The following is a 22,387-nucleotide window of genomic DNA, read 5'->3' on the forward strand; positions in this document are numbered from 1 at the left end:
GAGATAGATCTCCTCTCTCTCTCTCTCTCTGTCTTCAGAATAGACTGAGTGGGAGGTAGATCTCCTCTCTCTCTCTCTTCAGAATAGACTGAGTGGGAGGTAGATCTCCTCTCTCTCTCTTCAGAATAGACTGAGTGGGAGGTAGATCTTCTCTCTCTCTTCAGAATAGACTTAGTGGGAGGTAGATCTCTCTGTCTCTCTCTTCAGAATAGACTGAGTGGGAGGTAGATCTCCTCTCTCTCTCTCTCTCTCTCCAGAATAGACTGAGTGGGAGGTAGATCTCTCTCTCTTTCTCTCCAGAATAGACTGAGTGGGAGGTAGATCTCTCTCTCTCTCTCCAGAATAGACTGAGTGGGAGGTAGATCTCTCTCTCTCTCTCTCTCTCTCTATCTCTCTCTCTCTCTCTCTCTCTCTCTCTCTCTCTCTCTCTCTGTGTGTGTTTCAGTAAGGGTCGTTACAGTTGTTCTCTGTTTCAGTAAGGGTCTTTACAGTTGTTGTCTGTTTCAGTAAGGGTCTTTGCAGTTGTTCTCTGTTTCAGTAAGGGTCTTTACAGTTGTTCTCTGTTTCAGTAAGGGTCTTTACAGTTGTTCTCTGTTTCAGTAAGGGTCTTTACAGTTGTTCTCTGTTTCAGTAAGGGTCTTTACAGTTGTTCTCTGTTTCAGTAAGGGTCTTTACAGTTGTTCTCTGTTTCAGTAAGGGTCTTTACAGTTGTTGTCTGTTTCAGTAAGGGTCTTTGCAGTTGTTCTCTGTTTCAGTAAGGTTCTTTACAGTTGTTCTCTGTTTCAGTAAGGGTCTTTACAGTGTGGGGTCTGTTTCAGTAAGGTTCTTTGTAGTTGTTCTCTGTTTTAGTAGGGGTCTTTACAGTGTTGGGTCTGTTTCAGTAAGGTTCTTTGCAGTTGTTCTCTGTTTCAGGAAGGGTCTTTACAGTGTGGGGTCTCTCTCTGTCGTCTGCAGGCTGCTATTGCTTTCCAACCACATGTTTTTGATTAAAGACACTTGAATCTCTTTATTATTAATATCTCTAACTTCAAGTTCAGGGGATCTCACTCACACACACACACACACACACACACACGGTGTGGGGGAGGTGGTTGGATGGAGAGGGGGTAGGGGACAGGGTGGTGTGGGAGGTGAGGGAGATGTGATGGGGTGGAGAAGATGTTGGGGAGGTAAGAGTGGTTGTAACTGGCAACACACACACTGTAGGCTGCAGTATTCACATTCCTCTGTTCCAGTTGTTTGAAAATATGTGAAAATATACTATAACATAATAGGCTCATAGTTTAGGCTAACATCTCCTAGATTTACGGTTGACTGAGTACACTATAGAATACCTATGGAACAAGCGACTTGCAGATTGAGTTGTCTGAAACTAGGGAGATAAGGGGAGACAGTAGGGAGATAAGGCATCCACTTTTCGCTGACAGTCACTACTCAACATTCATCTGAACTATTTGGTATTTATCGCACGATCTGCCCAAAATGCAACACTGCCTTTCCTTCCGACTGCAGGGCAGGCACACACACACCACAAGGCTGAGAACACACACACACACACACACACACACACACACACACACACACACACACACACACACACACACACACACACACACACACACACACACACACAGACCATAAGGCTGTGCCAGGCTGGATCTGATTTCCAACCCCAGGGGCCATGCAACTCAGCTCTAACCAGTACACACACACACACACACACACACACACGCATGGACGCACACACACACACACACACACACACACACACACACACACACACACGCATGGACGCACACACACACACACACACACACACACACACACACACACACACACTCCAGTGGAGTCTGGGGGGCTCGGGGGCTGGAGTCTGGGGGGCTGGTGGCTGGAGTCTGGGGGGCTGGGGGCTGGAGTCTGGGGGGCTGGAATCTGGGGGGCTGGTGGCTGGAGTCTGGGGGGCTGGAGTCTGGGGAGCTGGGGAATGGAGTCTGGGGGGCTGGGGGGGCTGGAGTCTGGGGGACTGGGGGTTGGTGGCTGGAGTCTGGGGGGCTGGAGTCTGGGGGGGGCTGGGGGGCTGAGGGCTGGAGTCTGGGGGGCAGGGTGTGGGGGGCTGGAGTCTGGGGGGGCTGAGGGCTGGAGTCTGGGGGGCTGGAGTCTGGGGGCTGGAGTCTGGGGGGCTGAGGGCTGGAGTCTGGGGGCTGGGGGCTGGAGTCTGGGGGTCCTGGAGTCTGGGGGGCTGGAGTCTGGGGGGCTGGGGGGGCTGGAGTCTGGGGGACTGGGGGGTTGGTGGCTGGAGTCTGGGGGGCTGGAGTCTGGGGGGGGCTGGGGGCTGGGGTGCTGATGGCTGGAGTCTGGGGGGCAGGGTGTGGGGGGCTGGAGTCTGGGGGGGCTGAGGGCTGGAGTCTGGGTGGCTGGAGTATAAGGGGAATGAGGGCTGGAGTCTGGGGGGCTGGAGTCTGGGGGGCTGGTGGCTGGAGTCTGGGGGGCTGGGGGGCTGGAGTCTGGGGGGCTGGAGTCTGGAGGGCTGGAGGCTGGGGGGTTGGTGGCTGGAGTCTGGGGGGCTGGAGTCTGGGGGGCTGGAGTCTGGGGGGCTGGGGGCTGGGGGGCTGAGGGCTGGAGTCTGGGGGGCAGAGTGTGGGGGGCTGGAGTCTGGGGGGGCTGAGGGCTGGAGTCTGGGTGGCTGGAGTCTGGGGGGGCTGAGGGCTGGAGTCTGGGGGGCTTGAGTCTGGGGGCTGGAGTCTGGGGGGCTGGTGGCTGGAGTCTGGGGGGCTGGGGGCTGGAGTCTGGGGGGCTGGAGTCTGGGGGGCTGGGGCTGGAGTCTGGGGGGCTGAGGGCTGGAGTCTGGGGGGCTGGGGGCTGGAGTCTGGGGGGCTGGAGTCTGGGGGGCTGGGGAATGGAGTCTGGGGGGCTGGTGGCTGGAGTCTGGGGGGCTGGGGGCTGGAGTCTGGGGGGCTGGGGTCTGGAGTCTGGGTGGCTGGAGTCTGGGGGGCTGGAGTCTGGGGGGCTGGAGTCTGGGGGGCTGAGGGCTGGAGTCTGGGGGCTGTGGGCTGGAGTCTGGGGGGATGGAGTCTGGGGGGCTGGAGTCTGGGGGGCTGGGGGGCTGGAGTCTGGGGGGCTGGAGTCTGGAGGGCTGGGGGCTACGGGGTTGGTGGCTGGAGTCTGGGGAGCTGGAGTCTGAGGGGGCTGGGGGGCTGAGTGCTGGAGTCTGGGGGGCAGAGTGTGGGGGGCTGGAGTCTGGGGGGGCTGAGGGCTGGAGTCTGGGTGGCTGGAGTATGGGGGGGCTGAGGGCTGGAGTCTGGGGGTATGGAGTCTGGGGGGCTGGAGTCTGGGGGGCTGGGGGGCTGAGGGCTGGAGTCTGGGGGGCAGAGTTTTGGGGGCTGGAGTCTGGGGGGGCTGAGGGCTGGAGTCTGGGTGGCTGGAGTATGGGGGGGCTGAGGGCTGGAGTCTGGGGGGCTGGAGTCTGGGGGGCTGGAGTCTGGGGGGCTGGTGGCTGGAGTCTGGGGGGCTGGGGGCTGGAGTCTGGGGGGCTGGAGTCTTGGGGGCTGGGGAATGGAGTCTGGGGGGCTGGTGGTTGGAGTCTGGGGGCTGGGGGCTGGAGTCTGGGGGGCTGGGGCTTTAGTCCGGGGGGCTGGAGTCTGGGGGGCTGGAGTCTGGGGGGCTGAGGGCTGGAGTCTGGGGGCTGGGAGCTGGAGTCTGGGGGGCTGGAGTCTGGGGGGCTGGAGTCTGGGGTGCTGGAGTCTGGGGGGCTGGTGGCTGGAGTCTGGGGGGCTGGAGTCTGGGGGACTGGATTCTGGGGGGCTGGGGGGCTGGGGGCTGGAGTCTGGGGGGCTGGAGTCTGGGGGGCTGGGGAATGGAGTCTGGGGGGTGGTGGCTGGAGTCTGGGGGGCTGGGGGCTGGAGTCTGGGGGGCTGGGGCTGGAGTCTGGGGGGCTGGAGTCTGGGGGGCTGAGGGCTGGAGTCTGGTGGCTGGGGGCTGGAGTCTGGGGGGCTGGAGTCTGGGGGGCTGGAGTCTGGGGGGCTGGAGTCTGGGGGGCTGAGGGCTGGAGTCTGGGGGCTGGGGGCTGGAGTCTGGGGGGATGGAGTCTGGGGGGCTGGAGTCTGGGGGGCTGGGGGGCTGAGGGCTGGAGTCTGGGGGGCAGAGTTTTGGGGGCTGGAGTCTGGGGGGGCTGAGGGCTGGAGTCTGGGTGGCTGGAGTATGGGGTGGCTGAGGGCTGGAGTCTGGGGGGCTGGAGTCTGGGGGGCTGGAGTCTGGGGGGCTGGTGGCTGGAGTCTGGGGGGCTGGGGGCTGGAGTCTGGGGGGCTGGAGTCTTGGGGGCTGGGGAATGGAGTCTGGGGGGCTGGAGTCTGGGGGGCTGGGGCTTGAGTCCGGGGGGCTGGAGTCTGGGGGGCTGGAGTCTGGGGGGCTGAGGGCTGGAGTCTGGGGGCTGGGAGCTGGAGTCTGGGGGGCTGGAGTCTGGGGGGCTGGAGTCTGGGGTGCTGGAGTCTGGGGGGCTGGTGGCTGGAGTCTGGGGGGCTGGAGTCTGGGGGGCTGGATTCTGGGGGGCTGGGGGGCTGGGGGCTGGAGTCTGGGGGGCTGGAGTCTGGGGGGCTGGGGAATGGAGTCTGGGGGGTGGTGGCTGGAGTCTGGGGGGCTGGGGGCTGGAGTCTGGGGGGCTGGGGCTGGAGTCTGGGGGGCTGGAGTCTGGGGGGCTGGAGTCTGGGGGGCTGGAGTCTGGGGGGCTGAGGGCTGGAGTCTGGGGGTTGAGGGGCTGGAGTCTGGGGGGATGGAGTCTGGGGGGCTGGAGTCTGGGGGGCTGGGGGGCTGGAGTCTGGGGGGCTGGGGGCTGGGGGCTGGAGTCTGGGGGGCTGGAGTCTGGGGGGCTGGAGTCTGGGGGCTGGATTCTGTGGGGCTGGGGGCTGGGGGGCTGAGGGCTGGAGTCTGGGTGGCTGGAGTATGGGGGGCTGGGTACTGGAGTCTGGGGGGCTGGAGTCTGGGGGGCTGGGGCATGGAGTCTGGGGGGCTGGGGCATGGAGTCTGGGGGGCTGGTGGCTGGAGTCTGGGGGGCTGGGGGCTGGAGTCTGGGGGGCTGGAGTCTGGGGGGCTGGGGCTGGAGTCTGGGGGGCTGGAGTCTGGGGGGCTGGAGTCTGGGGGGCTGGTGGCTGGAGTCTGGGGGGCTGGAGTCTGGGGGGCTGGAGTCTGGAGGGCTGGGGGCTGGGGGGTTGGTGGCTGGAGTCTGGGGGGCTGGAGTCTGGGGGGCTGGAGTCTGGAGGGCTGGGGGCTGGGGGGGCTGAGGGCTGGAGTCTGGGGGGCAGAGTGTGGGGGGCTGGAGTCTGGGGGGGCTGAGGGCTGGAGTCTGGGTGGCTGGAGTATGGGGGGGCTGAGGGCTGGAGTCTGGGGGGCTGGAGTCTGGGGGGCTGGAGTCTGGGGGGCTGGTGGCTGGAGTCTGGGGGGCTGGGGGGCTGGAGTCTGGGGGGCAGAGTGTGGGGGCCTGGAGTCTGGGGAGGCTGATGGCTGGAGTCTGGGTGGCTGGAGTATGGGGGGGCTGAGGGCTGGAGTCTGGGGGGCTGGAGTCTGGGGGGCTGAGGGCTGGAGTCTGGGGGCTGGGGGCTGGAGTCTGGGGGGATGGAGTCTGGGGGGCTGGAGTCTGGGGGGCTGGGGGGCTGAGGGCTGGAGTCTGGGGGGCAGAGTTTTGGGGGCTGGAGTCTGGGGGGGCTGAGGGCTGGAGTCTGGGTGGCTGGAGTATGGGGTGGCTGAGGGCTGGAGTCTGGGGGGCTGGAGTCTGGGGGGCTGGAGTCTGGGGGGCTGGTGGCTGGAGTCTGGGGGGCTGGGGGCTGGAGTCTGGGGGGCTGGAGTCTTGGGGGCTGGGGAATGGAGTCTGGGGGGCTGGTGGTTGGAGTCTGGGGGCTGGGGGCTGGAGTCTGGGGGGCTGGGGCTTGAGTCCGGGGGGCTGGAGTCTGGGGGGCTGGAGTCTGGGGGGCTGAGGGCTGGAGTCTGGGGGCTGGGAGCTGGAGTCTGGGGGGCTGGAGTCTGGGGGGCTGGAGTCTGTGGTGCTGGAGTCTGGGGGGCTGGTGGCTGGAGTCTGGGGGGCTGGAGTCTGGGGGGCTGGATTCTGGGGGGCTGGGGGGCTGGGGGCTGGAGTCTGGGGGGCTGGAGTCTGGGGGGCTGGGGAATGGAGTCTGGGGGGTGGTGGCTGGAGTCTGGGGGGCTGGGGGCTGGAGTCTGGGGGGCTGGGGCTGGAGTTTGGGGGGCTGGAGTCTGGGGGGCTGGAGTCTGGGGGGCTGGAGTCTGGGGGGCTGAGGGCTGGAGTCTGGGGCTGAGGGGCTGGAGTCTGGGGGGATGGAGTCTGGGGGGCTGGAGTCTGGGGGGCTGGGGGGCTGGAGTCTGGGGGGCTGGGGGCTGGGGGCTGGAGTCTGGGGGGCTGGAGTCTGAGGGGCTGGAGTCTGGGGGGCTGGATTCTGTGGGGCTGGGGGCTGGGGGGCTGAGGGCTGGAGTCTGGGTGGCTGGAGTATGGGGGGCTGGGGCCTGGAGTCTGGGGGGCTGGAGTCTGGGGGGCTGGGGCATGGAGTCTGGGGGGCTGGGGCATGGAGTCTGGGGGGCTGGTGGCTGGAGTCTGGGGGGCTGGGGGCTGGAGTCTGGGGGGCTGGAGTCTGGGGGGCTGGGGCTGGAGTCTGGGGGGCTGGAGTCTGGGGGGCTGGAGTCTGGGGGGCTGGTGGCTGGAGTCTGGGGGGCTGGAGTCTGGGGGGCTGGAGTCTGGAGGGCTGGGGGCTGGGGGGTTGGTGGCTGGAGTCTGGGGGACTGGAGTCTGGGGGGCTGGAGTCTGGAGGGCTGGGGGCTGGGGGGGCTGAGGGCTGGAGTCTGGGGGGCAGAGTGTGGGGGGCTGGAGTCTGGGGGGGCTGAGGGCTGGAGTCTGGGTGGCTGGAGTATGGGGGGGCTGAGGGCTGGAGTCTGGGGGGCTGGAGTCTGGGGGGCTGGAGTCTGGGGGGCTGGTGGCTGGAGTCTGGGGGGCAGAGTGTGGGGGGCTGGAGTCTGGGGGGGCTGAGGGCTGGAGTCTGGGTGGCTGGAGTATGGGGGGGCTGAGGGCTGGAGTCTGGGGGGCTGGAGTCTGGGGGGCTGGAGTCTGGGGGGCTGGTGGCTGGAGTCTGGGGGGCTGGGGGGCTGGAGTCTGGGGGGCAGAGTGTGGGGGCCTGGAGTCTGGGGAGGCTGGAGTCTGGGTGGCTGGAGTATGGGGGGGCTGAGGGCTGGAGTCTGGGGGGCTGGAGTCTGGGGGGCTGAGGGCTGGAGTCTGGGGGCTGGGGGCTGGAGTCTGGGGGGATGGAGTCTGGGGGGCTGGAGTCTGGGGGGCTGGGGGGCTGAGGGCTGGAGTCTGGGGGGCAGAGTTTTGGGGGCTGGAGTCTGGGGGGGCTGAGGGCTGGAGTCTGGGTGGCTGGAGTATGGGGTGGCTGAGGGCTGGAGTCTGGGGGGCTGGAGTCTGGGGGGCTGGAGTCTGGGGGGCTGGAGTCTGGGGGGCTGGTGGCTGGAGTCTGGGGGGCTGGGGGCTGGAGTCTGGGGGGCTGGAGTCTTGGGGGCTGGGGAATGGAGTCTGGGGGGCTGGTGGTTGGAGTCTGGGGGCTGGGGGCTGGAGTCTGGGGGGCTGGGGCTTGAGTCCGGGGGGCTGGAGTCTGGGGGGCTGGAGTCTGGGGGGCTGAGGGCTGGAGTCTGGGGGCTGGGAGCTGGAGTCTGGGGGGCTGGAGTCTGGGGGGCTGGAGTCTGGGGTGCTGGAGTCTGGGGGGCTGGTGGCTGGAGTCTGGGGGGCTGGAGTCTGGGGGGCTGGATTCTGGGGGGCTGGGGGGCTGGGGGCTGGAGTCTGGGGGGCTGGAGTCTGGGGGGCTGGGGAATGGAGTCTGGGGGGTGGTGGCTGGAGTCTGGGGGGCTGGGGGCTGGAGTCTGGGGGGCTGGGGCTGGAGTCTGGGGGGCTGGAGTCTGGGGGGCTGGAGTCTGGGGGGCTGGAGTCTGGGGGGCTGAGGGCTGGAGTCTGGGGGCTGAGGGGCTGGAGTCTGGGGGGATGGAGTCTGGGGGGCTGGAGTCTGGGGGGCTGGGGGGCTGGAGTCTGGGGGGCTGGGGGCTGGGGGCTGGAGTCTGGGGGGCTGGAGTCTGAGGGGCTGGAGTCTGGGGGGCTGGATTCTGTGGGGCTGGGGGCTGGGGGGCTGAGGGCTGGAGTCTGGGTGGCTGGAGTATGGGGGGCTGGGGCCTGGAGTCTGGGGGGCTGGAGTCTGGGGGGCTGGGGCATGGAGTCTGGGGGGCTGGGGCATGGAGTCTGGGGGGCTGGTGGCTGGAGTCTGGGGGGCTGGAGGCTGGAGTCTGGGGGGCTGGAGTCTGGGGGGCTGGGGCTGGAGTCTGGGGGGCTGGAGTCTGGGGGGCTGGAGTCTGGGGGGCTGGTGGCTGGAGTCTGGGGGGCTGGAGTCTGGGGGGCTGGAGTCTGGAGGGCTGGGGGCTGGGGGGTTGGTGGCTGGAGTCTGGGGGACTGGAGTCTGGGGGGCTGGAGTCTGGAGGGCTGGGGGCTGGGGGGGCTGAGGGCTGGAGTCTGGGGGGCAGAGTGTGGGGGGCTGGAGTCTGGGGGGGCTGAGGGCTGGAGTCTGGGTGGCTGGAGTATGGGGGGGCTGAGGGCTGGAGTCTGGGGGGCTGGAGTCTGGGGGGCTGGAGTCTGGGGGGCTGGTGGCTGGAGTCTGGGGGGCTGGGGGGCTGGAGTCTGGGGGGCTGGAGTCTGGGGGGCAGAGTGTGGGGGCCTGGAGTCTGGGGAGGCTGATGGCTGGAGTCTGGGTGGCTGGAGTATGGGGGGGCTGAGGGCTGGAGTCTGGGGGGCTGGAGTCTGGGGGGCTGGAGTCTGGGGGGCTGGGGGCTGGGGGGCTGAGGGCTGGAGTCTGGGTGGCTGGAGTATGGGGGGCTGGGGCCTGGAGTCTGGGGGGCTGGAGTCTGGGGGGCTGGGGCATGGAGTCTGGGGGGCTGGGGCATGGAGTCTGGGGGGCTGGTGGCTGGAGTCTGGGGGGCTGGAGGCTGGAGTCTGGGGGGCTGGAGTCTGGGGGGCTGGGGCTGGAGTCTGGGGGGCTGGAGTCTGGGGGGCTGGAGTCTGGGGGGCTGGTGGCTGGAGTCTGGGGGACTGGAGTCTGGGGGGCTGGAGTCTGGAGGGCTGGGGGCTGGGGGGTTGGTGGCTGGAGTCTGGGGGACTGGAGTCTGGGGGGCTGGAGTCTGGAGGGCTGGGGGCTGGGGGGGCTGAGGGCTGGAGTCTGGGGGGCAGAGTGTGGGGGGCTGGAGTCTGGGGGTGCTGAGGGCTGGAGTCTGGGTGGCTGGAGTATGGGGGGGCTGAGGGCTGGAGTCTGGGGGGCTGGAGTCTGGGGGGCTGGAGTCTGGGGGGCTGGTGGCTGGAGTCTGGGGGGCTGGGGGGCTGGAGTCTGGGGGGCTGGAGTCTGGGGGGCAGAGTGTGGGGGCCTGGAGTCTGGGGAGGCTGATGGCTGGAGTCTGGGTGGCTGGAGTATGGGGGGGCTGAGGGCTGGAGTCTGGGGGGCTGGAGTCTGGGGGGCTGGAGTCTGGGGGGCTGAGGACTGGAGTCTGGGGGGCTGGGGGGCTGGGGGCTGGGGGGCTGGGGGCTGGAGACTGGGGGGCTGAGGGCTGGAGTCTGGGGGGCTGAGGGCAGAATCACATCAGTTAATTCTCCTTAACTAGCTACAATGTCATTACGGGCCTTTTTACTGCTCTCCAATGGGACAAAGTACTGCTGCCCTGAATCCCAAATGGCACCCTATTCCCACTGTGCCCTGGTCAGACGTACTGCACTACGTAGCGGACAGGGGGCCATTTGGAACTGGGGTGCCCCCCACCCCCCCCCACACACACACACACACACACACAACCCCCCACCCCACACACACACACCCCCACACCCCACAACCCGCACCCACACACACAACCCCCTCATCTAAGATCAGAACACTGTGAGGACTCCTCTAATGTGGGGACTATCTCTGAGACCCAGTGGTTAGGGTTAGGGTTAGGGTTAAGACTCCTCTAATGTGGGGACAGGGTTAGGGTTAGGGTTAGGGTTAGGACTCCTCTAATGTGGGGACTATCTCTGAGACCCAATGGTTAGGGTTAGGACTCCTCTAATGTGGGGACTATCTCTGAGACCCAGTGGTTAGGGTTAGGGTTAGGACTCCTCTAATGTGGGGATTATCTCTGAGACCCAGTGGTTAGGGTTAGGACTCCTCTAATGTGGGGACAGGGTTAGGGTTAGGGTTAGGACTCCTCTAATGTGGGGACTATCTCTGAGACCCAGTGGTTAGGGTTAGGGTTAGGACTCCTCTAATGTGGGGACTATCTCTGAGACCCATTGGTTAGGGTTAGGACTCCTCTAATGTGGGGACTATCTCTGAGACCCAGTGGCGTGTGGGTTAGGGTTAGGACTCCTCTAATGTGGGGACTATCTCTGACACCCAGTGGCGTGTGGGTTAGGGTTAGGGTCAGGGTTAGGGTTAGGGTTAGGACTCCTCTAATGTGGGGACTATCTCTGAGACCCAGTGGTTAGGGTTAGGACTCCTCTAATGTGGAGACTATCTCTGAGACCCAGTGGTTAGGGTTAGGGTTAGGACTCCTCTAATGTGGGGACTATCTCTGAGACCCAGTGGTTAGGGTTAGGGTTAGGACTCCTCTAATGTGGGGACTATCTCTGAGACGCAGTGGCATGTGTTAGGGTCAGGGTCAGGGATAGGGTCAGGGTTAGGGTCAGGACTCCTCTAATGTGGGGTCTATCTCTGAGACCCAGTGGCATGTGTTAGGGTGAGGGTCAGGGTTAGGGTTAGGAGCAGGACTCCTCTAATGTGGGGACAGGGTTACGGTTAGGGTTAGGGTTAGGACTCCTCTAATGTGGGGACTATCTCTGAGACCCAGTGGCATGTGTTAGGGTCAGGGTCAGGGTTAGGGTTAGGATCAGGACTCCTCTAATGTGGGGACAGGGTTACGGTTAGGGTTAGGACTCCTCTAATGTGGGGACTATCTCTGAGACCCAGTGGTTAGGGTTAGGACTCCTCTAATGTGGGGACTATCTCTGAGACCCAGTGGTTAGGGTTAGGGTTAGGACTCCTCTAATGTGGGGACTATCTCTGAGACCCAGTGGCATGTGTTAGGGTCAGGGTCAGGGATAGGGTCAGGGTTAGGGTCAGGACTCCTCTAATGTGGGGACTATCTCTGAGACCCAGTGGTTAGGGTTAGGACTCCTCTAATGTGGGGACTATCTCTGAGACCCAGTGGTTAGGGTTAGGGTTAGGACTCCTCTAATGTGGGGACTATCTCTGAGACCCAGTGGCATGTGTTAGGGTCAGTGTCAGGGTTAGGGTTAGGGTCAGGACTCCTCTAATGTGGGGACAGGGTTAGGGTTAGGGTTAGGGTTAGGACTATCTCTGAGACCCAGTGGCATGTGTTAGGGTCAGGGTCAGGGATAGGGTCAGGGTTAGGGTCAGGACTCCTCTAATGTGGGGACTATCTCTGAGACCCAGTGGCATATGTTAGGGTCAGGGTCAGGGATAGGGTCAGGGTTAGGGTCAGGACTCCTCTAATGTGGGGACTATCTCTGAGACCCAGTGGCATGTGTAAGGGTCAGGGTCAGGGTTAGGGTTAGGATCAGGACTCCTCTAATGTGGGGACAGGGTTACGGTTAGGGATAGGACTCCTCTAATGTGGGGACTATCTCTCAGACCCAGTGGTTAGGGTTAGGGTTAGGACTCCTCTAATGTGGGGACTATCTCTGAGACCCAGTGGTTAGGGTTAGGACTCCTCTAATGTGGGGACTATCTCTGAGACCCAGTGGTTAGGGTTAGGGTTAGGACTCCTCTAATGTGGGGACTATCTCTGAGACCCAGTGGTTAGGGTTAGGGTTAGGACTCCTCTAATGTGGGGACTATCTCTGAGACCCAGTGGTTAGGGTTAGGTTTAGGGTCATGGTCAGGGTCAGGGTCAGGACTCCTCTAATCTCTGAGACCCAGTAACATGTGTTCCTGCATGCCAAGGGAAGCCAGGCTTCCCCCAAAACATTTGTGTTCCTGACCAATATTTTTTGGTGGGGGGCTGGAGTCTGGGGGGCTGGAGTCTGGGGGGCTGGAGTCTGGGGGGCTGGAGTCTGGGGGGCTGGAGTCTGGGGGGCTGGTGGGGGAAAACATATAAAATAATTGATCTTTCGCTTCTCTTTGTTTTCGTCATTTTCCTTCAGTTCGCAAGAGACAGAATGCATCTCACAGGAGAAAGCTACCGAGAAAAACAGCACCCCTCTTGTCCTCTGTATGTGTAGACCATCTATCTGATGCAGTCTGGTTGGTCAAAAAGAGTATGACATTGTTGCCGCCCATAGTATTGAAAGCAACGGGAAGCCAGCGAGCACTTAGCCTCCCTTGATAAAAAATCAATTAACATAATAGCCAATCACCGTTGAGCTAAACTGAGTGAGCTCAGCTGTGAATGTTACAGATTTTAAGTCTCCAGGGGACTCTGTGGTGACTATCTCTGAGACCAGATCTTCATTCTCCAGGGAACTCTGTGGTGACTATCTCTGAGACCAGATCTTCATTCTCCAGGGGACTCTGTGGTGACTATCTCTGAGACCAGATCTTCATTCTCCAGGGGACTCTGTGGTGACCATCTCTGAGACCAGATCTTCATTCTCCAGGGGACTGTGGTGACTATCTCTGAGACCAGATCTTCATTCTCCAGAGGACTCTGTGGTGACTATTTCTGAGACCAGATCTTCATTATCCAGGGGACTCTGTGGTGACTATCTCTGAGACCAGCTCTTAAGTCTCCAGGGGACTCTGTGGTGACTATCTCTGAGACCAGATCTTCATTCTCCAGGGGAATATGTGGTGACTATCTCTGAGACCAGATCTCCATTCTCCAGGGGACTCTGTGGTGACTATCTCTGAGACCAGATCTTCATTCTCCAGGGGACTCTGTGGTGACTATCTCTGAGACCAGGAGGGAGGGAGGGAGGGAGGGAGGGAGGGGAGAGAGAGACAGGGAGGGAAGGAGGGAGGGAGGGAGGGAGGGAGGGAGGGAGGGAGGGAGGGAGGGAGGGAGGGAGGGAGGGAGGGAGGGAGGGAGGGAGGGAGGGAGGGAGACTGCAGCACTGCTCCTCTTCCCTCTGACAGTGTGGGTTAGTGGGTATGATTCACAGGAGGTTTGTGGCACCATAATTGGGGAGGAGGGGCTCGTGGTAATTTCCTGGAGCTGAATCAGTGGTATGGATTCAAATACATAGATGTCATAGATACAGAACTAACGGTATAAGATAGAGAGATAAGAGGAAGATACAGTATGTCAATTAAACCAGCTACAGATCCCACCTCTCTCTCCTATCTCTCTCTCTCTTTCTCTATCTTTCACTATCTCTCTCTCTCTCCTCGCTTTCTCTCTCTCTCTCCTCTCTCTCTCCTATCTCACTCTCTCTCTCCTTCCTCTCTCTAGTTCTTACTCTCTCTCCCACCTCTCTCTCTCTTTCTCTCTTTCTCCTTCCCCCCTTCCCCTCTCTTCCAGTTATCTAACTCACTGCCCGGCTGACCGAACAACACTTCTCCAAAGCACTGATGCCCAATCTCATTTTAACATTACTGTAGCTCCGGTGAGTTACAGGGGACACTCATTTTTTTTTAAAGCCAAAAAAATCACTCCTAGCCATTTTGTCCCCTCTTTGTTACGGTGGTAATTACAATCTAATCCATTTTTTATTACAAGTGTTTAATGATAATCGTATTTTATAGACATATAGCAGCATTAGGACATCCTTTAAAGAGTGAATTGGTAAACTCTTCTGCTACAATTTCAGCGGCCCTGCAGAAATCGAATTTGCATAATCCCCATCAAAATCTGGCTGTTTAATAGTGGATTGGGTCTTTTTCCCACAAAGCATTTTTTTCTCTGAGATCTCGACTCATTAATTCCAATTCCGTTTGATAAGGTTCCAGGACATGGATTCTCCCTAATTAATGAAATCTACATGGGAAAATGGATGTGATGAATTTGCTGTTGGCCTGGCTGGTCATTAAAAAAATGCAGCTTTTAAAAAAGCCTTGGGAATCGTTATCTTGTGTCTGTGGAGGAGGGGAGGGGAGGGGAGAGGAGAGGAGGGGAGGGGATGGGAGGAGAGGAGAGGAGAGGAGAGGAGAGGAGTGGATTGGAGTGGAGTGGAGTGGAGTGGAGTGGAGTGGAGTGGAGTGGAGTGGAGAGGAGAGGAGAGGAGTGGAGAGGAGAGGAGAGGAGAGGAGAGGAGAGGAGAGGAGAGGAGAGGAGAGGAGAGGAGAGGAGAGGAGAGGAGAGGAGAGGAGAGGAGAGGAGGGGAGAGGACTCAGTGCTCTGTGCTAATGGGTGTTGTTCATTAGTAAAACACTGTAGTGGGCAACTTCAGAGCCAACTGATAGGCCTCAAGTACTAGTAAGAACAATGACCAATGAACTGGAAAATACATGTATACTAACTTGCACAAATACTACAGCCATAATGACCAAAGTGGCCTATTGTTAATGATAAAAATATTATATTTATTAATGAAGGGACATAAACTACAGGACCATTATTGAAAATAGAGTATAGTTTCTTTGTAGGGTTTTTAAAAACTTGGATTTACATACTTAAAAATAATCGAATAATACTGTGAAATGGTGAAAAGGGTGATATTGCCCTTTAAGTGTAACAGCTGTTAACAGGCGTTAAATAAAAATGTTATTTGTATTTATTTATTCATAATATTTCATCCTTCCACAAGATATAGTCCCGACACAACTCTAGGGTTGCTACCCTAACCGGCTGTTCATCAGTCTGTCTTCAACTCCCTGTAATACCCTGTTCATCAGTCTGTCTTCAACCCCCTGTAATACCTTGTTCATCAGTCTGTCTTCAAACCCCTGTAATACCCTGTTCATCAATCTGTCTTCAACTCCCTGTAATACCCTGTTCATCAGTCTGTCTTCAACCCCCTGTAATACCCTGTTCATCAGTCTGTCTTCAACTCCCTGTAATACCCTGTTCATCAGTCTGTCTTCAACCCCCTGTAATACCCTGTTCATCAGTCTGTCTTCAACCCCCTGTAATACCTTGTTCATCAGTCTGTCTTCAAACCCCTGTAATACCCTGTTCATCAATCTGTCTTCAACTCCCTGTAATACCCTGTTCATCAGTCTGTCTTCAACCCCCTGTAATACCTTGTTCATCAGTCTGTCTTCAACCCCCAGTAATACCTTGTTCATCAATCTGTCTTCAACTCCCTGTAATACCCTGTTCATCAGTCTGTCTTCAACCCCCTGTAATACCTTGTTCATCAGTCTGTCTTCAAACCCCTGTAATACCCTGTTCATCAATCTGTCTTCAACTCCCTGTAATACCCTGTTCATCAGTCTGTCTTCAACCCCCTGTAATACCCTGTTCATCAGTCTGTCTCATCAGTCTGTCTTCAACTCCCTGTAATACCTTGTTCATCAGTCTGTCTTCAACTCCCTGTAATACCCTGTTCATCAGTCTGTCTTCAACCCCCTGTAATACCCTGTTCATCAGTCTGTCTTCAACCCCCTGTAATACCCTGTTCATCAGTCTGTCTTCAACCCCCTGTAATACCCTGTTCATCAGTCTGTCTTCAACTCCCTGTAATACCTTGTTCATCAGTCTGTCTTCAACCCCCTGTAATACCCTGTTCATCAGTCTGTCTTCAACCCCTGTAATACCCTGTTCATCAGTCTGTCTTCAACCCCCTGTAATACCTTGTTCATCAGTCTGTCTTCAAACCCCTGTAATACCCTGTTCATCAATCTGTCTTCAACTCCCTGTAATACCCTGTTCATCAGTCTGTCTTCAACTCCCTGTAATACCCTGTTCATCAGTCTGTCTTCAACCCCCAGTAATACCCTGTTCATCAGTCTGTCTTCAACTCCCTGTAATACCCTGTTCATCAGTCTGTCTTCAACCCCCAGTAATACCCTGTTCATCAGTCTGTCTTCAACTCCCTGTAATACCTTGTTCATCAGTCTGTCTTCAACCCCCTGTAATACCCTGTTCATCAGTCTGTCTTCAACCCCCTGTAATACCCTGTTCATCAGTCTGTCTCATCAGTCTGTCTTCAACTCCCTGTAATACCTTGTTCATCAGTCTGTCTTCAACTCCCTGTAATACCCTGTTCATCAGTCTGTCTTCAACCCCCTGTAATACCCTGTTCATCAGTCTGTCTTCAACCCCCTGTAATACCCTGTTCATCAGTCTGTCTTCAACCCCCTGTAATACCCTGTTCATCAGTCTGTCTTCAACTCCCTGTAATACCTTGTTCATCAGTCTGTCTTCAACCCCCTGTAATACCCTGTTCATCAGTCTGTCTTCAACCCCTGTAATACCCTGTTCATCAGTCTGTCTTCAACCCCCTGTAATACCTTGTTCATCAGTCTGTCTTCAAACCCCTGTAATACCCTGTTCATCAATCTGTCTTCAACTCCCTGTAATACCCTGTTCATCAGTCTGTCTTCAACTCCCTGTAATACCCTGTTCATCAGTCTGTCTTCAACCCCCAGTAATACCCTGTTCATCAGTCTGTCTTCAACTCCCTGTAATACCCTGTTCATCAGTCTGTCTTCAACCCCCAGTAATACCCTGTTCATCAGTCTGTCTTCAACTCCCTGTAATACCTTGTTCATCAGTCTGTCTTCAACCCCCTGTAATACCCTGTTCATCAGTCTGTCTTCAACTCCCTGTAATACCCTGTTCATCAGTCTGTCTTCAACCCCCAGTAATACCTTGCAAATCAGTCTGAGGTGTTCTCTAATGGGAGCGAGGTTAGTGTTGTCTAATGGCACTTCCTTGTAGAGGAGGGAGGTGTTCTCCATTTGTACCTCCTTGTAGAGGACGGAGGTTAGTGTTGTCTAATGGCACCTCCTTGTAGAGGAGGGAGGTGTTCTCTATTGGTACCTCCTTGTAGAGGAGGGAGGTGTTCTCTAATGGTACCTCCTTGTAGAGGAGGGAGGTTAGTGTTGTCTAATGGCACCTCCTTGTGGAGGAAGGAGGTTAGTGTTGTCTAATGGCACCTCCTTGTAGAGGAGGGAGGCTAGTGTTGTCTAATGGCACCTCCTTGTGGAGGAGGGAGGTATTACCTAATGGTACCTCCTTGTGGAGGAGGGAGGTTAGTGTTGTCTAATGGCACCTCCTTGTGGAGGAAGGAGGTTAGTGTTGGATAATGGTACCTCCTTCTAGAGGAGGGAGGTTAGTGTTGTCTAATGGCACCTCCTTGTAGAGGAGGGAGGTTAGTGTTGTCTAATGGTACCTCCTTCTGGAGGAGGGAGGTTAGTGTTGTCTAATGGCACCTCCTTGTGGAGGAGGGAGGTTAGTGTTGTCTAATGGCACCTCCTTGTGGAGGAGGGAGGTTAGTGTTGTCTACTGGCACCTCCTTGTGGAGGAGGGAGGTTAGTGTTGTCTAATTGTACCTCCTTGTAGAGGAGGGAGGTTAGTGTTGTCTAATGGCTGTTCCCTGTTCCCTGGTTGGCCGTCAGACAGTTAACCCACTGTTCCCTGGTTGGCCGTCAGACAGTTAACCCACTGTTCTCTGTTCCCTGGTTGGCCGTCAGACAGTTAACCCACTGTTCCCTGTTCCCTGGTTGGTCGTCAGACAGTTAACCCACTGTTCCCTGGTAGGCCGTCAGACAGTTAACCCACTGTTCCCTGGTTGGCCGTCAGACAGTTAACCCACTGTTCCCTGGTTGGCCATCAGACAGTTAACCCACTGTTCCCTGGTAGGCCATCAGACAGTTAACCCACTGTTCCCTGGTTGGCCGTCAGACAGTTAACCCACTGTTCCCTGGTTGGCCGTCAGACAGTTAACCCACTGTTCCCTGGTTGGCCATCAGACAGTTAACCCACTGTTCCCTGGTTGGCCTTCAGACAGTTAACCCACTGTTCCCTGGTAGGCCGTCAGGAAGTTAACCCACTGTTCCCTGTTCCCTGGTTGGCCGTCAGACAGTTAACTCACTGTTCCTTGGTTGGCCTTCAGACAGTTAACCTACTGATCCATGTTCCTTGGTTGGCCTTCAGACAGTTAACCCACTGTTCCCTGTTCCCTGGTTGGCCGTCAGACAGTTAACCCACTGTTCCCTGGTTGGCAGTCAGACGTTAACCCACTGTTCCCTGGTTGGACATCAGACAGTTAACCCACTGTTCCCTGTTTGGCCATCAGACAGTTAACCCACTGTTACCTGGTAGGCCGTCAGACAGTTAACCCACTGTTCCCTGGTTGGCCGTCAGACAGTTAACCCACTGATCCTTGTTCCTTGGTTGGCCGTCAGACAGTTAACTCACTGTTCCTTGGTTGGCCGTCAGACAATTAACCCACTGTTCCCTGGTTGGCCATCAGACAGTTAACCCACTGTTCCCTGGTTGGCCATCAGACAGTTAACCCACTGTTCCCTGGTAGGCCGTCAGACAGTTAACCCACTGTTCCCTGGTTGGCCGTCAGACAGTTAACCCACTGTTCCCTGGTTGGCCATCAGACAGTTAACCCACTGTTCCCTGGTTGGCCATCAGACAGTTAACCCACTGTTCCCTGGTAGGCCGTCAGACAGTTAACTCACTGTTCCTTGGTTGGCCGTCAGACAGTTAACTCACTGTTCCTTGGTTGGCAGTCAGCCAGTTAACCCACTGTTCCCTGTTCCCTTATGGACTTTCAGACAGTTAACCCACTGTTCCCTGGTTGTCAGTCAGACAGTTAACCCACTGTTCCCTGGTTGGCCATCAGACAGTTAACCCACTGTTCCCTGGTAGGCCGTCAGACAGTTAACCCACTGTTCCCTGGTTGGCCATCAGACAGTTAACTCACTGTTCCTTGGTTGGCCGTCAGACAGTTAACCCACTGATGCCTGGTTGGTCGTCAGACAGTTAACCCACTGTTCCCTGTTCCCTGGTTGGCCGTCAGACAGTTAACCCACTGTTCCCTGGTTGGCCGTCAGACAGTTAACCCACTGATGCCTGGTTGGTCGTCAGACAGTTAACCCACTGTTCCCTGTTCCCTGGTTGGCCATCAGACAGTTAACCCACTGTTCCCTGGTAGGCCGTCAGACAGTTAACCCACTGTTCCCTGGTTGGCCATCAGACAGTTAACTCACTGTTCCTTGGTTGGCCATCAGACAGTTAACTCACTGTTCCCTGGTAGGCCGTCAGACAGTTAACCCACTGTTCCCTGTTCCCTGGTAGGCCGTCAGACAGTTAACCCACTGTTCCTTGTTCCCTGGTAGGCCGTCAGACAGTTAACCCACTGTTCCCTGGTTGGCCATCAGACAGTTAACCCACTGTTCCCTGTTCCCTGGTTGGCCATCAGACAGTTAACCCACTGTTCCCTGGTTGGCCATCAGACAGTTAAACCACTGTTCCCTGGTTGGCCATCAGACAGTTAACCCACTGTTCCCTGGTAGGCCGTCAGACAGTTAACTCACTGTTCCTTGGATGGCCTTCAGACAGTTAACTCACTGTTCCTTGGTTGGCCGTCAGACAGTTAACCCACTGTTCCCTGTTCCCTTATGGACTATCAGACAGTTAACCCACTGTTCCCTGGTTGGCCATCAGACAGTTAACCCACTGTTCCCTGGTTGGCCATCAGACAGTTAACCCACTGTTCCCTGGTAGGCCATCAGACAGTTAACCCACTGTTCCCTGGTAGGCCGTCAGACAGTTAACCCACTGTTCCCTGGTTGGCCATCAGACAGTTAACTCACTGTTCCCTGGTAGGCCGTCAGACAGTTAACCCACTGTTCCTTGTTCCCTGGTAGGCCGTCAGACAGTTAACCCACTGTTCCCTGGTAGGCCGTCAGACAGTTAACCCACTGTTCCCTGGTTGGCCATCAGACAGTTAACTCACTGTTCCCTGATAGGCCGTCAGACAGTTAACCCACTGTTCCTTGTTCCCTGGTAGGCCGTCAGACAGTTAACCCACTGTTCCCTGGTTGGCCGTCAGACAGTTAACCCACTGATGCCTGGTTGGTCGTCAGACATTTAACCCACTGTTCCCTGTTCCCTGGTTGGCCTTCAGACAGTTAACCCACTGTTCCCTGGATGGCCGTCAGACAGTTTACCCACTGATGCCTGGTTGGTCGTCAGACAGTTAACCCACTGTTCCCTGTTCCTTGGTTGGCCATCAGACAGTTAACCCACTGTTCCCTGGTAGGCCGTCAGACAGTTAACCCACTGTTCCCTGGTTGGCCATCAGACAGTTAACTCACTGTTCCTTGGTTGGCCATCAGACAGTTAACTCACTGTTCCCTGGTAGGCTGTCAGACAGTTAACCCACTGTTCCCTGTTCCCTGGTAGGCCGTCAGACAGTTAACCCACTGTTCCTTGTTCCCTGGTAGGCCGTCAGACAGTTAACCCACTGTTCCCTGGTTGGTCGTCAGACAGTTAACCCACTGTTCCCTGGTTGGCCATCAGACAGTTAACCCACTGTTCCCTGTTCCCTGGTTGGCCATCAGACAGTTAACCCACTGTTTCCTGGTTGGCTGTCAGACAGTTAACCCACTGTTCCTTGTTCCCTGGTTGGCCATCAGGCAGTTAACCCACTGTTCCCTGGTTGGCTGTCAGACAGTTAACCCACTGTTCCTTGTTCCCTGGTTGGCCATCAGGCAGTTAACCCACTGTTCCCTGTTCCCTGGTTGGCCTTCACACAGTTAACCCACTGTTCCTTGTTCCCTGGTTGGCCGTCAGACAGTTAACCCAATGTTCCCTGGTTGGCCGTCAGACAGTTAACCCACTGTTCCCTGGTTGGCCGTCAGACAGTTAACACACTGTTCCCTGGTTGGATGTCAGACAGTTAACCCATTGTTCCCTGTTCCCTGGTAGGCCATCAGGCAGTTAACCCACTGTTCCCTGTTCCCTGGTAGGCCGTCAGACAGTTAACCCACTGTTCCCTGTTCCCTCTTCCCTGGTTGGCCGTCAGACAGTTAACCCATTCTTCCTTGTTCCCTGGTTGGCCATCAGGCAGTTAACCCACTGTTCTCTGTTCCCTGGTAGGCCGTCAGAAAGTTAACCCACTGTTCCCTGTTCCCTGGTTGGCCGTCAGACAGTTAACTCACTGTTCCCTGGTTGGCCGTCAGACAGTTAACTCACTGTTCCCTGGTTGGCCGTCAGACAGTTAACCCACTGTTCCCTGGTTGGCCTTCACACAGTTAACCCACTGTTCCCTGGTAGGCCATCAGACAGTTAACCCACTGTTCCCTGGTAGGCCGTCAGGCAGTTAACCCACTGTTCCCTGGTTGGCCTTCACACAGTTAACCCACTGTTCCCTGGTAGTTCGTCAGACAGTTAACCCACTGTTTCCTGTTCCCTGGTTGGCAGTCAGAGGGTTAACCCACTGATCCCTGGTTGGCCTTCACACAGTTAACCCACTGTTCCCTGGTTGGCCATCAGACAGTTAACCCAGTGATGCCTGGTTGACCGTCAGACAGTTAACCCACTGTTCCCTGGTTGGCCGTCAGGCAGTTAACCCACTGTTCCCTGGTTGGCCTTCACACAGTTAACCCACTGTTCCCTGGTAGGCCATCAGACAGTTAACCCACTGTTCCCTGGTAGGCCGTCAGGCAGTTAACCCACTGTTCCCTGGTTTGCCTTCACACAGTTAACCCACTGTTCCCTGGTAGTTCTTCAGACAGTTAACCCACTGTTCCCTGGTAGGCCATCAGACAGTTAACCCACTGTTCCCTGGTAGGCCGTCAGACAGTTAACCCACTGTTCCCTGGTTGGCCATCAGACAGTTAACTCACTGTTCCCTGGTAGGCCGTCAGACAGTTAACCCACTGTTCCTTGTTCCCTGGTAGGCCGTCAGACAGTTAACCCACTGTTCCCTGGTAGGCCGTCAGACAGTTAACCCACTGTTCCCTGGTTGGCCATCAGACAGTTAACTCACTGTTCCCTGATAGGCCGTCAGACAGTTAACCCACTGTTCCTTGTTCCCTGGTAGGCCGTCAGACAGTTAACCCACTGTTCCCTGGTTGGCCGTCAGACAGTTAACCCACTGATGCCTGGTTGGTCGTCAGACATTTAACCCACTGTTCCCTGTTCCCTGGTTGGCCTTCAGACAGTTAACCCACTGTTCCCTGGATGGCCGTCAGACAGTTTACCCACTGATGCCTGGTTGGTCGTCAGACAGTTAACCCACTGTTCCCTGTTCCTTGGTTGGCCATCAGACAGTTAACCCACTGTTCCCTGGTAGGCCGTCAGACAGTTAACCCACTGTTCCCTGGTTGGCCATCAGACAGTTAACTCACTGTTCCTTGGTTGGCCATCAGACAGTTAACTCACTGTTCCCTGGTAGGCCGTCAGACAGTTAACCCACTGTTCCCTGTTCCCTGGTAGGCCGTCAGACAGTTAACCCACTGTTCCTTGTTCC

At 57.5% G+C, this 22,387-nt stretch overlaps 1 protein-coding gene across 1 annotated transcript; it reads right to left on the bottom strand.

Annotated features, from left to right (window-relative positions):
- Positions 1-1,334: 1,334 nt before the first annotated feature.
- On the bottom strand, positions 1,335-12,164 carry LOC139381328 (proline-rich protein 36-like). Its single transcript, XM_071124778.1, has 15 exons — positions 12,053-12,164; positions 9,372-9,639; positions 8,672-8,961; positions 7,094-8,261; positions 6,387-6,556; positions 5,398-5,987; positions 4,805-5,002; positions 4,532-4,676; positions 4,095-4,440; positions 3,736-3,924; positions 3,473-3,689; positions 3,082-3,268; positions 2,210-2,609; positions 1,868-2,091; positions 1,335-1,372 (listed from the first exon to the last, which is right to left on the bottom strand). The coding sequence occupies exons 1-15, from the start codon at positions 12,162-12,164 to the stop codon at positions 1,335-1,337; spliced, it is 4,542 nt and encodes a 1,513-aa protein (XP_070980879.1).
- Between the last annotated feature and the right edge of the window lie 10,223 nt (positions 12,165-22,387).

The sequence above is a fragment of the Oncorhynchus clarkii genome, chromosome 23, assembly GCF_045791955.1.
Source record: "Oncorhynchus clarkii lewisi isolate Uvic-CL-2024 chromosome 23, UVic_Ocla_1.0, whole genome shotgun sequence".
In the NCBI taxonomy this organism is placed as follows: Eukaryota; Metazoa; Chordata; class Actinopteri; order Salmoniformes; family Salmonidae; genus Oncorhynchus; species Oncorhynchus clarkii.

Coding starts and splice junctions, on each gene's coding strand:
- LOC139381328 (XM_071124778.1), bottom strand. CDS start 12,164: ATGTTTTCCCCCACCAGCCCCCCAGACTCCAGCCCCCCAGACTCCAGC. Junction 5,003..5,397: donor CACCAGCCCCCCAGACTCCA/GCCCCCCAGACT, acceptor TCCATGCCCCAG/CCCCCCAGACTCCATGCCCC. Junction 3,925..4,094: donor CCCCAGCCCCCCAGACTCCA/GCCCCCCAGACT, acceptor CCAGCCCCCCAG/ACTCCAGCCCCAGCCCCCCA.